We start from the raw sequence: 17,511 nt of genomic DNA on the forward strand, positions 1-17,511 counted from the left end.
GGAGGATGCACCTGCTAGTTCTCCCTTGGGCATACCTGGAGGAAGAGAGGTTGCTGAGGAGCTGAATTCACATGCCACTTTCAATAGAAGGAGCAAGGCGGGGTTCTTGATTTAGTTTGCTGAATGGTATTATGGGTATGATAGGATGAGAGAAGCAGAATGTCCTGAGGAACCTCCAGCTGGCTCCTGCTTCTCCACCTCCAATTCCCTCTATTGCCTTCTTGCTCTGACATTCCATAACTCCCTCATCATAGGGGAGCGAAGGCACAGTGTGGAAGAGGATCAGCCACTTGTAGCCAATCGCTCTGCTGTTGTGGGCTGCATTCCTTTTTTTTTTAAGTGAGAATGATCTCTGGTTGTTAAGAGATACAGTCAAACCCAATTGTTGGCATAATGTGTGATGGCTGGTGTATGAGCAAAGCAAGTTACATACCATGCGAGGCTTTTAGTGGGGTGAGAGCATGTAAGGATGTGTGAAGGAATACATGAAAGTTAAGACTGGGGGGGGTGTGTGAAGGAACGCAGGCTGCCTCATGTCCATTTATGGTAGGCAGCTGAAGCACTTCATCACAGTGGGGGTAAAGTGATTGTGAATATTTGGAAAGTGCAGCTGGGCCATTTTACCTCACCCGACCTGGCACGGTAATAGCCGAGTTGGCAATGATTGTCCTGGCCACTGCTGTGCTGCACTTGTGGGACAACATTGCAGGATCCACGTAATGTTTTTGGTTAACTTCATTCAAAAGCACTGCCGCAGCCTCTTGATGAGCCTGCGTGTCTCTTGCGGCCTGCAGATCTAACAGACACCTTTCTGTGGATGAGTTTTCAGAATTGCTGCAAACGTGTCTTTTTGGTGTGATACCTCTTCTAAGCTGCTGAAGGCCTTTAAATCCTGTAGAAGCATGCAGGTTACTGCCCGCGCGCACACTCAAACTGGTGTTTGTGACACCAGGAGCTCGTCATTCTGAAAATTTGTCCGACCTTGGAAACTCCGGCATGTCAGCACATTTCTCGGCAGGCAAGTGGAAATCATGCTTCTCTTTTACACTTGGGGGTTTGCCCAAGTGAAAAATCTGGACTAAGATGCCACTGATCGATACTTGAGAAGGAATCTGCTGAATGATAAAATTCAGAGATGAAGATGATAATGCTTTTTGTGTTGCAGGGTGTGGACGGGGAAGCTACATGGAGAGATTTAATGAAAACTGCCCTGGAGAACTTGATTGTACTACTAAAGGATGAAAATACAATCTCGCCCTATGAGATGTGCAGCAGTGGGCTGGTGCAAGCACTTCTTACTGTCCTCAACAATGTTCGTATGATATTGTCAAAGAGCACTTCTTTATTTTTGATCAGCCTTGTAGTTTGCAATATTCACTCATTTTCTTTCACTCTAGAATGTGGAATTAGATGTGAAACAAGATTGTAGTCAACTGATCGAGCGAATAAATGTCTTCAAAACGGCATTCAGTGAAAATGAAGATGAAGAAAGGTGGGTGGGGCTTTTCTTACATTTTGAAGTGCATTTTTAAAAACAATTCCTTTCAGTTTTGTAACATGTATTTTTTATTTTTAGTCGGCCAGCTGTTGCCCTTGTTCGAAAGCTAATAGCAGTGTTGGAATCTATTGAGAGGCTGCCTCTTCATTTGTACGATACCCCTGGCTCTTCATATAACTTACAGGTATGAGAGAGAATGTTTGATGCTTATGTCTGATTTTGATTTCCTGTAGTTTCCAGTTGATTTTATCTGTACAGTACATGAAGTATATGGAAGCTGCCCTTCTTATTTATCAATTGCTGTGTATATTTGATATATTAGTTTATATTTGATGCTGAGAAGTTCCCGTCAGTCTACTTGTACTACTGAGAATTTATTTTGTTCTTCAATGCAAAGGAACTAACATTTATTCTGTGCAAGCCAACTTTTGTGGAAGCATCTCCAATCCTTTGTTGTAGCATGTGGCTTTAAGTGTAAAGTAGTTGGAAAAACTGTTAAGCTGGACAGTGTAAGGAAGCTGAAGCAGTCCATGACTACTTGTCAATTCATATACCTCACAGATATACTCCAAGTCATTCAGAATTCTCTTTCGCCCCAAACTCCCACCTGATATTAGCCATTACTGTTCAAACAAATTTCATATTTTAAATAAAATTTAAAAGCGGTGATGTGGCGATATGTTGCAGCTTACTATGACTTTGAAGTTCAGGTGAAATTCTACCAATCTGTTTACAGACTGTTTTTCCTCCCTTCAAGATCCTGACAAGAAGACTGAGGTTTAGATTAGAACGTGCTCCTGGGGAGACATCATTGATAGATAGAACTGGAAGAATGCTCAAAATGGAACCGTTGGCTACTGTTGAATCCTTAGAGCAGTATCTTCTTAAAATGGTAAACAATGTGATGTAACTATTTCAAAAATTTAACATTTTACGGTTCATAAGGATATTGAAAGAATGAGTGAATATGTGACATTTTAATTCTAACTTTTTTTGGTTCAGGTGGCAAAACAGTGGTATGACTTCGACAGATCAACCTTTGTATTTGTGCGTAAATTACGTGAAGGACAAACATTTACCTTCCGGCACCAGCATAACTTTGATGAAAATGGGATAATATACTGGATTGGGACAAATGCAAAGTAAGTTTGAAAATTAATATTTTTTGAATTTGAGGTAATTTTGTATGTAATTCCCAAAAGAAAAACCAGCTGTGTGTGAGATATATATAGAACAATATGTGTGTGTGTGTGTGTATATATAGGCTGTGTAGGTAGATTCAGTTCTTGGAATAGCATGTTCCAAAATGTCATCAGTTGGTTACTTGGGGAAGGTTTGCTCCTCATTGAATATTTTTGTATGGAGCAGTTCAAACATTTTGTAGCACTTGATCTTTTTTCCCCAACAGAAGATTATTTTTGAAGATGTTTTGATTTCAAGACATTGTCAACATGATTCCACATTCCCCCCCCCCCCCCCCCCCCCCAACCCTGTCAAACTCCTGTATGGTGTATAATAGGCAGGTTGTGTACCAGACTTCGGGCTACTCTTCTGAGAGCTCCTTGAGATAGTTTTGCACCTTTTCAGTTTTGCACCATAGTATAACAGTAACTCAAGTGTAGCACAGTTTAAAAACCACCTCCAAGTTGTGATTTACAACTGATTAAAATTATATCGGTCAATGGAAAGGTTGGCTCATGGTACGCTTTATAATTTGCTGCAACTGCCCTGTGACGTATATAGCATAGGAAACTCTCGTTTAAACGGCACCTAAATATCCGGAATTCTCTATTAACCGGCAAAATTCATACTCCAAAAACAACACCTCAATAACCGGAAATGTTGCCGAGTCCGAGTCTCCCGTGGTAGCCGAGTTAGTTAGTGGGGGTAGTTCTCCAAACTGCCACTACTCGGCTTCTTGGCGCTGTCAGAAGTCCGAACACCTCAATAACAGGAGTCTGACTCTCCCGCGCTGCCGGTAGTCTCTTCTGATCCGCCATTTTTCTGTGTGTCTCCCGTGCTACCGGTAGTCTCTTGGAATAAGTGTACAGTCAACTACAGTACTGTATGCAGTCATTTACTGTATAAGTTTTGTTTTACTGTTAAGTAATTAAAGAGTTATGGATTACCCTCAACTGGCAGTACTGTACTTAATCAAGCATCTTCCACCATCTATTTAACACAACATTCTGTAGGCGAGTACCCAATTACTGTATACTGCACATTTCTTGATTTTTTTATTTTTGTTTGTTTAAAAATAGCCTCGGTAGATAACCCTCTCCGTCATCCGGAATTTTTAATCAACTGTCACCATCCCGGTCCCGTCGGTGCCAGATACTAAAGAGTTTCCTGTACTTATGCTTTTGAGCGAAGCTATTTAAATGGGCTGAAAAGCCATATTTTAAAGAGAAATTACGGCACTCTATTTTAAGTGTATTAACTCAACTATGGTACAATCATTTTAAGAATCAGAGTTAACACAACTTAAGTAATATAGGTAATGGGAATAGATTAATGTCCTGTCAGTAATACAACCATAATTTTAGGATATTTGTTGAATTTGTTTTTCATTAAAGAATTCTTATGTTCATTGTTGAATTGCAGAACTGCATACGAGTGGGTGAATCCTGCAGCTTACGGCTTGGTGGTTGTAACATCTTCAGAGGGGAGGAATTTACCATATGGACGATTGGAAGACATTTTGAGTCGTGATAGCTCCGCCCTTAATTGCCACACAAATGACGATAAGAATGCTTGGTTTGCTATTGATCTTGGGCTTTGGGTGATCCCATCGGCCTACACTTTGCGGCATGCACGTGGTTATGGTCGGTCTGCCCTGAGGAACTGGGTTTTTCAAGTTTCCAAAGATGGACAAAACTGGACAACCCTATACACCCATGTGGATGACTGCAGCTTGAATGAGCCAGGGTGAGTCAGCAGGATTAGGATAAAATTACACTAAATCACTGTTTTAATATATAAATCATGTATAATGTGGGATTTGCAGTTCCCAACTGTCTGTTAGTGTTTATCCTCAGCATGAGCAGCAGTCCAAACCCCACTCAGTTTACATACCCCTTTTATTTCCCTTTCTTTCAACTGCCTATCAAACCTATTAAATTTTGACATTGTCTCTGTTTCAATCGATAACTCTGTTAGTACATTCTCAAGCTTAACCACCCTCTGCTTTATTAAAAAAAAGTGTCTCCTAAATTTCTAGCATTCAATCTTGTATCTGTGTCCATTATTGTAGAACCCTCATCATTGGAACAGTCTGCTTCTATCTGCTCTCTCCTGTCCTTTCATAATTTCAAACACCTCTATCAAATTGCCCCTTAATACCCTCCTCCCCACCACACCAACTTTGCAAGTCTTTCTTCGTATTGTATTTACTCATACCAGCGTGCTAGTGAATCTGCGCTGTATCCTTTCTATTTTTTTAACATCTTTCATATAGTGTGGAGCCCAAAACTGCACACAGTACTTCTTCCACTGTGGACTTACGAAGGTTAGAATCATAGAATGGTACAGCATAGAAGGGAGGCAATTTGGCCCATCAAGCCTGTGCCAACTTTCTGCAAGAGCACTTCGGCTAGTCCCACTCTCCTGCCCTTTCCCTGTAGCCCTGCAAAAAAATTTCCTTCCGGTACTTATCCAGTTCCCTTTTGAAAACCGTGATTGAATCTGCTTCCATCACCCTCTCTGGCAGTGCATTCCAGATCCTAACCACTCGCTGCGTTTAAAAAAAAAAAAAAAAAAAGTTTTTCCTCATGTCGCCTTTGGTTCTTCTGCCAATCAACTTAAATCTGTGTCCACTGGTTCTCAACCCTTGTGCCAATGGGAACAGTTTCTCTGTTTCTACTCTGTCCAGACCCTCATGATTTTGAACACCTCTAACAAATCTTCTCTCAACCTTCTCTGCTCTAAGGAGAACAACCCCAGCTTCTCCAGTCTATCCACATAACTGAAGTACCTCAACCCTGGAACCATTCTTGTAAACCTTTTCTGCATCCTCTCTAAGGCCTTCACATCCTTCCTAAAGTGCAGTGCCCAAAATTGGACACAGTACTCCAGTTAAGATCGGACCAATGTTTTATAAAGGTGGTTCATAACTTCCTTGATTTTGTACTCTATGCCTCTATTTATGAAGCCCAGGATCCCATATGCTTTTTTAACCGCTTTCTCAACCTGCCCTGCCACCTTCAACAATTTCTGCACGTGCCCCCAAGTCTCTCTGTTCATGCACCCCCTCTAGGATTGTACCCTTTTGGAAGTCCATGTACACCACATCAACCGCATTGCCCTCGTCAAACCTCTCTGTTACCTCATCAAAAAACTCAATCAAGTTAGTTAAACGTGATTTGCTTTTAACAAATACATGCTGGCTTTCCTTAATTAATCCTCACTTGCCCAAGTGATTGTTAATTTTGTTTCAGATTATTGTTTCTAAAAGCTTCTCCACTGCTGAGGTTAAACTGACTGACCTGTAGTTGCTGGGTTTATCCTTGCACCCTTTCTTGAACATTAACATTTGCAATTGTCCAGTCCTCTGGCACCACCCCCTTTTCTAAGGAGGATTGGAAGATTATGGCCAGTAATTTCCACCTCAGCATCCGAGGATGCATCCCATCCGGTCCTGGTGACTTATCTACTTTAAGTACAAGCCAGCCTTTTTCGTACCTTCTCTCAATTTTTAGCCCATCCAGTATCTCAGCTACCTCCTCTTTCGCTATGACTTTGGCAGCATCTTCTTCCTTGGTAAAGACAGATGCAAAATACTCGTTTAGTACCTCAGCCATGCCCTCTGCCTCCATGCGGAGATCTCCTTTTTGGTCCCTCATTGGCCCCACCCCTCCTCTTACTACCAGTTTACTATTTAGCTGCCTATAGAAGACTTTGATTCCTTTTTATGTTCGCTATTCTCATACTCTCTCTTTGCCCCTCTTATTTCCTTTTTCACTTCCCCTCTGAACTTTCTATTTTCAGCCTGGTTCTCGTTTGTATTCTCAACCTGACATCTGTCACATGCACCCTTTTTCTGCTTCATCTTACTCTCTATCACTTTCGTCATCCAGGGAGCTCTGACTTTGATTGCCCTACCTTTCCTCCTCATGGGAATGTACCTCGACTGTACCCGAACCATCTCTTCTTTAAAGGCAGCCCATTGTTCGATTACAGTTTTGCCTGCCAATCTTTGATTCCAATTTACCCAGGCCAGATCCATTATCAACCCACTGAAATTGGCTTTCCTCCAGTTAAGTATTTATATAGATTTACCATTTCATCTTGACTTCTATATTCTATACCTTTTGGCATAAAACTCAATATTCCATTAGGTTTTATGGCCTAGACACTTGAGATACTGTTCTTAATGGCCCAGAAATTCCGTTCGTAGGCCTCCCACGGGAAAAATCTGCGCCTGGACCGGAGGGCTCCCGGGAGATGCAGAGTTCCATTGATGGGCCTCTCCAAACTGCCGCTGCACAGGGCCCACGTATCCCAGAGGCTCAGGCAGTTCGCAGCGTCCCTGGGATCAAGTGGGCCATGGGGAGCCAATCAGAAAAGGGAATCTCCATTCATACATTTGACAGGAAGACCTGTCAAATATATGAATAGAGATTGCCCCCAAAAACATAGTAAAACTTTAAATAAATTTTTTTTTTTTAAATCACATTTTTAAAATGACTTTAATTAAATTACATAAAATTTTTGTTTAAAATACTTAACTTTAATTATTTTTTTCAAAAAATAAATTTTTAACGGGGCTAAAAATAAACTTACCTTTCTTTAAAAGTATTTTTAAATGATAAATCAGTGGGGGGGAAAAAAAAATTAGTACTTTTTTCAACTCTTATCCTTGTAAAAGCAGGCCTTGCGCCTGCTTTTACCAGGCGCAAGAATTGTAAGTGTTTTCTGCGGGCGGAGGGTCTCCAAAAAACGGAACTCATCCCCCCCCCCCCTCCCCGCAGAGGCCCTGCTCCAGGGCAGCAGGAGGATCTGTCAAGAGCTTTCTTGACAGACCGGAAATGCCGGTTTCCAGCGCATGTGCAGTGCATGCTTAAAACCGGCATTTCCGTTGGCCCTATGGGTGAGTACACAGCGCATACACACCCGTAGGGACCGGAATTTCTGCCTGAATCTTGTGAACTTGAACCCATAAATTTATTTCTTTCCACATTTCCTATGACTGTGATCATGGTATATTTTCCCTCCCCCCTCCCTTCTCGAGCTCCCTGCAGCCTTTGGCACATCATCCTCCTCCAACGTCTGTCCTCTGTTGTCCAGCTCATTGGCTCTGCCCTCGCTTGGTTTCATTCTTGCCTGTCTGATCATAGCCAGAGCATCTCCAACAATGGCTTCTCTTCCTGCCTCTGCACTGTTACCTCTGGAGTACCTCAAGGATCATTCCTTGATCCTGTCCTCTTTCCCATCTATATGCTGACCCTTCTGGCTATCATCTAAAGATATGGGGTCAGGTTCAGTATGCATGCCGTCAGCAATCAGCTCTACTTCTCAATCACCCCTCTCAACCCCTTTGCTGTCTTTGTGCTGTTAGATTAGTTGTCCAATGTCCAGTCCCGGATGAGCTGCAAATTATTCAAGTTAAACATTGGCAATGCCGAAGCCATCATCTTTGACTTCCGCCACAAACTCCGCAGCTTTGCCACTGATTTCATCCTCCTCCCCAGCCACTGTCTCAGACTGAGCCAAACTGTTAGCAACCTTAGCATCCTATTTGACCCCGAGCTGAATTTCTGATTCTATATCCTCTCCATCATAAAGACTTCCTATTTCCACTTCCGTAACATTTCTCACCTCTGTCCCTGCCTCACCCCATCTGCTGCTGAAACTCTCATCCATGCTCTTGTTACCTCCAGATGCGGCTATTCCAAGGCTGTCCTGGCTGGTTTCCCGTCCTGTATGCTGTAAACCTCAGTTCATTCAAAATTCTGCTGTCCGTATCCTATCTGCACCAAGTCCCGTTCACCCATCGCTCCTGTCCTTGCTGACCTACGTTGGTTCCCAGTCCTCCAATTTGTCCAATATACAATTCTCATTCTCGTGTTTAACTTCTTTCACAGCCTTGTTCTTCCCCATTTCTGTAACCTCCTACAGCCCCTGCAGAGCTCTCCATTCCTCCAACTCTGGCCTGTGGTACATCCCTCCCTTCACTCCACCATTGGCAGCAGTGCCTTCAGCCATCTGGGCCCCACACTTTGGAATTACTGCCCTAAACCCGAACACCTCTACCTCCTCCTCTCCTTTAATACCCTCCTTAAAACCCATCTCTTAGAGCAAGCTTTTGGTCACCCCTCCTATTATCTCCTTCTTTGGCTTGGTATCCATTTGTGCCTGATTATGCCTTTGTGAAACATTTGGGACGTTTTACTATATAAATGCAAGTTGTTGCTGGCTGTTGATTTCAATAAGGCTACGTGTTGAGTGACGGAATGGAAACCATTCTCTCCAATGTTGATGGGTCACCATTGAGTTCTGGCATAAAATTGTATGGGTGTTTAGTTTCTGCATTATAATTTTGGGTCTAGTTTTGTATTGGCTTTAATTCTAAAATAGCATTGAGTGATTTTTTTTGATACTTCCCTGGCTTGATACAGAATTTACAGTACATTTTTAGATATATTCATAAAAATGTGATTGAAAGACTCGAACATTTGTGAAAACAGAACAGGTTGTCACTTTGCTTTGGGCTGATTAAATGAGTCTCAAGATAATTTTTGTCAAGAATTCAAATAAAAATTATGTTTTAGATCCACGGCAACATGGCCTCTGGATCCTCCAAAGGATGAGAAACAGGGGTGGCGACATATTCGGATTAAACAGATGGGTAAAAATGCTAGTGGGCAGACTCACTACCTCTCCCTCTCTGGTTTTGAACTGTATGGGACAGTCTCCGGTGTGTGCGAAGACCAATTAGGTAAGAAAATTGTTGTTAAGTTATTATTATAAAATGGTTTAAAATACTGCATTACTGTTTACAAAATTAACAGATAGATGTACTTTTTTATTCATTTCATCCTCCAACTAACTCCTTTAATAAAACTGCCATATTGAGCCAAATCACTGGTTAATATTGTACCTGCTGCTGATAGGCAATTATTTGTAAAAACCTAGATTAAATGTTTTTGTTCCATACCATAGTAACAATAGTAATCCTAATACAGTACATAATTTAAGTAAAATTATTTTATACTGTTAATTGCATCCTCCTCCATTTTTTTCTCTCTACCTACTCCAAGAAAGAAGGTATGATTTTAATATTTTGTTATGTTTCCTTAATAGGAAAAGCAGCTAAGGAAGCAGAAGCCAACCTAAGGAGACAGAGACGCCTGGTGCGTTCTCAGGTTCTGAAGTACATGGTGCCAGGTGCACGTGTAGTTAGAGGCATTGACTGGAAATGGAGAGATCAAGATGGCAATCCACCAGGCGAGGGCACTATCACAGGAGAACTGCATAATGGTAAACCAGTAAGATTTGTTTTTATCCTTACAGCACTAAATGCAGTAATAGTGGTGCTTACTGGTATGTAGTGTTTTTTAATTGAAAACCTGGATTCTTCATTTTGGAATTTTTGTCATGTGACTAAAACAAGATCCCAGGTTTTTGTGAAATGTAAATTCAAGATTCTAGGTTTGAAATACATCTACATTGGCAACATTTTTCACCACCCTGCCTGTGAGCTGCTCTTTTGCAGTCTATCCTATTTCACAACACTAGGTTTCATTCCAACCTGAACTAATTAATATTATTAATACCCAATGGTAGAATCCAAAATACTCTTAAATGAAATGGTCATAAATTACTGCAATTTGCACAGAACAATTGAGCAGCTTGGATGCAACTTAGTTGATGTATGTCCTACTTCACCATACAGGCCAGCTGAGAGCAAACATGCTGTGTGGGGAATCACTGGTATTAAGCTGTTTATTACTTTTCCTTGATACCTCTCCACACTGACCCTCTCAGCTGGCTTGTTAAAAAGTTTGAAAGTCATCTTTAGCACTTTTTACCTAGTTTTATCATAACAAGCTTATTAACTGAAGACTTTTTTAAAGCAACCAGTTTTGGTGACATATGTTTTCAATGCCAATATAGCTGTTCTTTTGTCCTACTTTGTGATTTTGGTAAATCAAGAGAAGAAATTTTGAATTTGACTCTTGAATCCTATGCTGGAGAGTGAGGAAATGGTGAAGGTGATTAGGTATTTCACCTCAGTTTTCACGGAGTACGGTGAAAGTAGGATTGTAGGAATACCTAAGGAAGATGTGGATGAGCCATAACCGGAGATAATTATTTAGAAGGAAAGTGTATTTAAAAACATTTCATGGAAGTCTAAATAGCAGAGACAGTAACCATAATTTTCCAAAATACTGCTGGATCGGAGGGTAGCAAATGTTATTCCTATGTTCAAGAAAGGGTTAAGTCAGGAAATTATAGGCAGATTAGACATTTGGAGTTCATAGTACAGGATGAAATTGATTAACAATTTGAAGCACATGGGCTAATCAGGTCAGTCAGGATTAACTTTATGGGGCAGGCTGTGCTTGACTAATTGAATTTTTTGACCAAATCACACGAGTGTAACTGTAAAGGACATGTATATGGATATTCCGAAGGCATTTAATGAGATTCTTCAAAAGAATTGTTGGGAAAATCAAGGCTTATGGTATTAAAAGGTTGGTTAGAGTAGGGTAGTACTGCAAGGAAAATGAGAGAAGTGATTGGAGCTGGATGAACAATTTTTGCCCTATTTAAATTTTTGTGCTCATTAAGCTGAAAGGTGTTGATGCTGGGGAGTAGAGCTTTTCCCGTTGCCCACTACTAGTGTGTCGGCATCAAGCACTCCCACGTAAGGTATAGCAGTCAGATGCAGAGTAAAGCTCCCTCTGCTCTGTCCCAACAATGTGCTTCAGCCCCAACCTCAGAAGGACATTCCCTACTATGTCAGTGTAACATTTTTCACACCAGCCATACTGTGGCCTATCTGAAGCGATTGCCAATTGCTGCTGAATATGGGGCAGTTTTGTGCTGTATCCCCATGCCCAATATGAATTGGATGGATGCTGCTCAAACTTAGTTCACAGCCAGCAGGGAAGACTTTTTAACGTGCACTTTCAGAATTGAAACTAACTGCCCTGCGCTAGTTGTCAGTTGGAGCGTTTCAGGTCAGGTGTGCATTGTTATTTTGGTCTTTTAGACAGCACATCAGCATTACCAATTAAGAGTCCTTTTATTTAACTGAATGGAATTCAAGAGCATTTCTGCCAAGTATTACTCTCTTCTATGTGGCTTTCAGCTTGGCATTTGCAATACATTTCCTCATCTCTCTGTTACTCAATTTTCCTTCTTGCACTGCTTCACTGGGACCAGACTATAATTTTGTTATGAATTCTGACACACATGTTAAACAGCAGCAGTATTGTCTGGAATCTATTAAACTATCAGTCATTGATACTTTTTGTAATGAACACACACTACACAGAACTAATTTGAGTTCCTTTGTGCTGAATGTGGCTCCCTTGTGCTGAATAATAATATACTATTGGCAAATATACTGTCATATATTTTAACTAATCATCAGACCGTAAAAACTTCAACAGAAAATAGGTGTGAAGTTAGCTACTAAAAGTGCGAATTAATTCCTCTGAAAATAATGTGTCTATTCCTAGTAAAGTAATATTGAACTACTATACATGTGCAATAGTCTGGTCCCACCGGGTGAAGCTGCTGTCCAAATAGCTGCTGTCTGCTTTCTGCTGGGTCTGATGAACTCCTGTCCCTTTCCAGGCTGGATTGATGTCACCTGGGATGCTGGTGGCTCTAACTCTTACCGTATGGGCGCAGAAGGAAAGTTTGACCTCAAGCTTGCACCAGGGTACGACCCTGATTCAGCGCCATCACCCAAACCTGTTTCATCCACTGTTTCAGGCACAGCGCAGGCATGGAGCAGCTTGGTGAAAAACAACTGCCCAGACAAGATGGCGGCTACTGCGCCGGGCTCCTCCAGTCGAAAAGGAAGCAGCAGTTCTGTGTGTAGTGTGGCTAGTAGCAGCGATATAAGCTTGAGTTCATCTAAAATGGATCGCAGATCTGAAAGCGTATTGGAACAGACAACTGCTTCTGGTACTGACAGTCACGAACCTATTGTTGTCCTTTCTGCTACTGATATTTTGCCCCAGGGAGGAACAGGATCAACTTCTAGTGCCAGTACCAGCACCTTGACTGCAGACACAGCAAGTGAAAATGTGGACAGGAAGTCTGGTCCTGAGGCCTCGATGCGTAATTCTGGAGAATCTGGGGCAATATCAATGGGTATTGTTAGTGTGAGCTCCCCAGATGTGAGTTCAGTAGCTGAATCGTCAAACAAGGAAGCAGCATCACAGCGCCCGCTTAGTTCTTCAGCAAGTAACAGACTTTCAGTAAGCTCACTGTTGGCTGCAGGGGCACCCATGAGCTCAAGCGCCAGTGTACCCAATCTATCTTCAAGGGAAGCCTCCAGCCTTATGGAATCCTTTGTACGGCGAGTTGCAAATATTGCACGCACCAATGCCACCAATAACATGAATTTAAGCCGCAGTAGCAGTGATAACAACACTAATACTCTGGGACGCAATGTAATGAGTACTGCAAGTAAGTGATTCAGTTTATTTTGTATATTTGCATTGGTGTAGAAGCTCACTAATGAGATTCCGGTGATGTAAGTTGAGAAAACCTTTGTGTTGAGAAACTGTTTTGGCCATGCGTTTTGCTATGTTTTCTACCATGAAGAACTTTGACAATTGAAATATTCTGTATTTTATTGAAAAGATTTAATTGTGATCCACAATATCCTGAAAATATTCTGCTTCCAAATTCCTGTTGCCACCACCTCGCCCAGAACCCAAATCTGAGCCCTCCTTTTGAGCACTTCTGCCCTTGCAAGTTGGACCTATTTCTTGACTACGATTTGATTTCTCCCCGTGTGCCGCCCCACCCCCCCCCCCCCCCCCTCCATTTTCCAATTTCCTCCTTGACTTCTACTGTTTCTCAAATACTTTTTAGGGAGACTAACTGTTTTCTTTGACATTTAAAGTACGATATATGGTACCAACAACTAGAAAGGCATGTACTTTATCTTCAGGGCTGCTTCCTCTTACGGTTACAATGCCAGTATTTTTTTGAGTTTGCTACTTAATATCCAGCAACAACATTAAGAGTACTTGGTTTGTTTGACCAATGAAAATGCTATTAAAAAGAAGAAACATTTAAATTCTTGCTCAAAGCAGTTTTTTGCTTTGTACGTTTTTTCTTATTCTTGATCCATATTGGTACAGCCTTGAATTGTTAGAAGGCAGAGAATTTAAGCCATTTACTTTGTTCTACTTGTATTTTTAAAAAATCAAGATTTCGAGCATAAAATATCTTTTAGGTTTTTAACAATTGTTAAATTATTGTGGTGAAAATAAAGCATTGATTTCCAGCAGCTGCTGAAATTCATGGTAAGAGTATTTGCTGCTTTTTTTTGAGGAAAGTGGGAGTAATTCAACATTTTGTTTCCTGAACATTATAGCTTCTCCTCTCATGGGTGCCCAGAGTTTCCCAAACCTCACAACTACTGGTACCACATCGACTGTCACCATGTCAACTTCCAGTGTCACCAGCAGCAACAATGTAGCCACAGCAACCACAGGTTTGTCCGTCGGACAATCGCTCAGTAATACTCTGACAACCAGCCTGACATCCACTTCCAGTGAGAGTGACACAGGTCAAGAAGCAGAATTTTCTTTATATGGTAGGTTAATATCTAGGGCGGGGCGGGGAACAAACTGTTGTACTTCATTATCACATTGTATGTGTTGAACTTTGTGCATGATGGTCCTTCTTAGTCTTTGCATTTAAGTGTAGGCATTGCCTTAAAACTATTTCCCAATTTTGCTATCGTATTTCCCAATTCAATTTGTTTTACTGGATATGATCAAGTTCCATAAATGCTAATTTAGTATGTCCGCTCACGTATATTCTGACTGGCAATATGGCATATGATAAGAAATAGGAGCAGGAGTAGGCCATTCGGCCCTTCGAGCCTGCTCCGCCATTCAGTGAAATCATGGCTGATCTTCTGCCTCAACTCCATTCACCGGCCCTATCGCCATATCCCTTGATGCCCTTACTAGTCAGAACTCTATCGACTTCTGTTTTGAATATACCCAATGACTGAACCTCCACAGACCTCTGGGATAGAGAATTCCAAAGATTCACCACCCTCTGTGTGAAGAAATTTCTTCTCATCTCAGTCCTGAATGGCCTACCCTTAATCCTGAGGCTGTGGCCCCTAGCTCTAGACTCCCCAGCCAAGGGAAACATTCTCCCAGCATCCACCCTATCAAGCCCTGTAATAATTTTGTATGCTTCAATGAGATCGCCCATCATTCTTCTGAATTCAAGAGAATACAGGCCTAGTTTACTCAATCTCTTCTCATACGACAGTCCCGCCATCCCAGGAATCAATCTCGTGAACCTTCGTTGCACTCCTTCTATGGCAAGTATATCCTTCCTTCGGTAAGGAGACCAAAATTGTACACAGTACTCCAGGTGTGGTCTCACCAAGGCCCCATATAATTGGAGTACGGCTAACAGGTCTGTAGTTCCCTGTTTTCTCTCTCCCTCCTTTCTTAAATAGTAGGGTTACATTTGCTATCCTCCAATCTGCAGGAACCGTTCCAGAATCTATAGAATTTTGGAAGATGACGACCAATGTGTCCACTATCCCAGTGGCGGCCACCTTTCAAAACCCTAGGATGTAGGTCATCTGGTCCTTGGGATTTATCGACTTTTAGTCTCATTAATTTTGCTAGTACTGTTTTTTTACTAAGAATTTCTTTGAGTTCCTCATTCTCGCCACACCCTTGGTTTTCTCGTATTTCTGGGAGGTTTTTTGTGTCTTTCTCCGTGAAGACAGAAACAAAGTATTTATTTAATTTCTCTGCCATTTCCTCATTCCCCATTATAAATTCTCCCGTCTCTGACTGCAAAGGACCTACATTTACCTTCGTCAGTCTTTTCCTTTTCACATACCTATAGAAGCTTTTACAATCCGTTTTTATATTTTTCGCTAGTTTGTGCTCGTATTCCATTTTCCCTTTCTTTATCAATTTCTTGGTCCCCCTTTGCTGATTTCTCAAAAGATCCCAATCCTCAGGCTGACTGCTTTTTCTGGCAACTTTATAAGCTTCCTCCTTTGACTTAATATTAGCTTTAATTTCTTTTGTTAGCCATGGTTGGATCACTTTTCCTTTTGGGTTTTTATGCCCTAGAGGAATATATGTTTGTTGCAAATTATGCATTATTTCCTTGAATGTTAGCCATTGTATGTCCATTTTCATACCTTTTAGTGTAGTCTCCCAATCTACCATGGCCAACTTGTCCCTCACACTCTTGTAGTTTTCTCTGTTTAGATTGAAGACCTTGGTTTCAGATTGGACTACATCACTCTCAAACTTAGTGTAAAAGTCAATCACATTATGGTCACTTGTCCCTAAAGGCCCTTTTACCACAAGATTATTGATTAACCCTTTCTCATTACACAGTACCAGATCCAGAATAGCCTGTTCCCTGGTTGGTTCCTCCACATACTGATCCAGGAAACCATCTCGCATGCATTCCAAGAATTCGTCCTCCACACCATGATTTGCCCAGTCAATATGTAGATTAAAGTCCCCCATGATTACCGTATTGCCCTTGTTATATGCACTTCTAATTTCTACATGCACTTCTAATTTCTAATATAAGAAAGAATTGTGTACAATTGGAAAGAAACGCCTAGTGTTCATGAGCACGGCAGCAGAAATTGGGTCCATAAAAGTTGAATGTTAAATTACTTCACTTTAGAATGGTACAAATAATTTCCATATATCGTGAATCGTGGCTTGTTTTAAATTTTTCACATCATTTTGAGCTTTATCCAGCGCTCCATAATAACCAGAAATAGATTTTGTGTTAACTCATCTTTTTAAGAGCATCTCAGATAATACCTTGGATTGTTCCACAATTAATCCAATAGAATGTTTCCATGCCATGTTACTATTTCTTCACCAACATAGAGTTCATCCACATTGGTATTGCATCTTTAACCAAAAAAATAAATTTCCAAAGTTCTTGGAAAGTAACGCCTAGTGTTCATGAGCATTGCCGCATAATTTGGGTCTATAATTGAGCAGGGATTTCTGTAGGTGTTCCGATCTGTTCACTTAACCTCCATATACAAATGGAAAATCATTCTTTGGGACACCGCCTCTTCAAATATTGACTGTTCCCTGCTCAGCTAACTTGAGGCCTTCTTTTGGACTAATGTTCTTTGTGCTTCATTTACTTGTGTGTCCTACACTAAGGAAAGTATGTTTTCTCTTTGGTGCTTTTGCATCCTAGAAAGCAATCTCATTTGACTTTCTTACTTTGGTCATCTTACCATTTTTTTTGTTATTGCAATTTCATTAAATGTAGTAACATTTTTATTTGGGGAGTGTCTGATTGCCGCTGTTTTGTTTGTAGACCTATAGATCTCTTGTTTATATGGAGGCCTTTCCATTGAAAAAACATGTCAAATCTTAGCTTTAAAATCAGAGTAAATTTGCAGATAAATGTTCTCACTCCCATTTCCTTTTCCATTTGGAGGTGCACTTCTAAGCTGGAAATGGTTTATTTTATGCTTGCCGGCAGTATCGTTGACCTGTCTGGAATTTAAAGAACCTCAGGGGGCTTTGAAGTTCATTCATTGGTTGTTTGAGAGTCTTGCTGTTCGTGTTTTGGGTGCCACATATGCCTAATAACAGTGACTGCACTAGGGGTGGGGGAATGGGGGGTGGTGGGAAGTAACCCATTAATTGTTAAAGACTTTGGGATATCCTGAGGATGTGATCAGGTCTGTTTAAACGCATGTACTTTTTCTCTTTTTTTTCGCTTGAATGGTCACACTTCTGACCTCCAGGCAATTTATCAGAGGATTAGCAAGACCCTGT

At 41.1% G+C, this 17,511-nt stretch overlaps 1 protein-coding gene across 5 annotated transcripts in view; it reads left to right on the plus strand.

Moving 5' to 3' along the window:
• The window catches only part of hectd1 (HECT domain containing 1), a 93,658-nt gene that overhangs the window by 53,866 nt on the left and 22,281 nt on the right, over nucleotides 1–17,511 (plus strand). For 3 of the 5 annotated variants that reach the window (XM_086003403.1, XM_086003404.1, XM_086003406.1), the window contains exons 17-26: nucleotides 1,166–1,312; nucleotides 1,398–1,492; nucleotides 1,577–1,682; nucleotides 2,256–2,390; nucleotides 2,501–2,640; nucleotides 4,103–4,426; nucleotides 9,268–9,434; nucleotides 9,800–9,976; nucleotides 12,305–13,147; nucleotides 14,067–14,288. In XM_086003403.1, the coding sequence (XP_085859529.1) occupies nucleotides 1,166–1,312; nucleotides 1,398–1,492; nucleotides 1,577–1,682; nucleotides 2,256–2,390; nucleotides 2,501–2,640; nucleotides 4,103–4,426; nucleotides 9,268–9,434; nucleotides 9,800–9,976; nucleotides 12,305–13,147; nucleotides 14,067–14,288 (2,356 nt within the window). The remainder of the gene's footprint in view (nucleotides 1–1,165; nucleotides 1,313–1,397; nucleotides 1,493–1,576; nucleotides 1,683–2,255; nucleotides 2,391–2,500; nucleotides 2,641–4,102; nucleotides 4,427–9,267; nucleotides 9,435–9,799; nucleotides 9,977–12,304; nucleotides 13,148–14,066; nucleotides 14,289–17,511) is intronic. The other 2 variants (XM_086003405.1, XM_086003407.1) reach the window with 1 other exon arrangement.

The sequence above is a fragment of the Somniosus microcephalus genome, chromosome 12 (assembly GCF_052327205.1).
Source record: "Somniosus microcephalus isolate GS21.2 chromosome 12, FLI_Smic_1.0, whole genome shotgun sequence".
Taxonomy (NCBI): domain Eukaryota; kingdom Metazoa; phylum Chordata; class Chondrichthyes; order Squaliformes; family Somniosidae; genus Somniosus; species Somniosus microcephalus.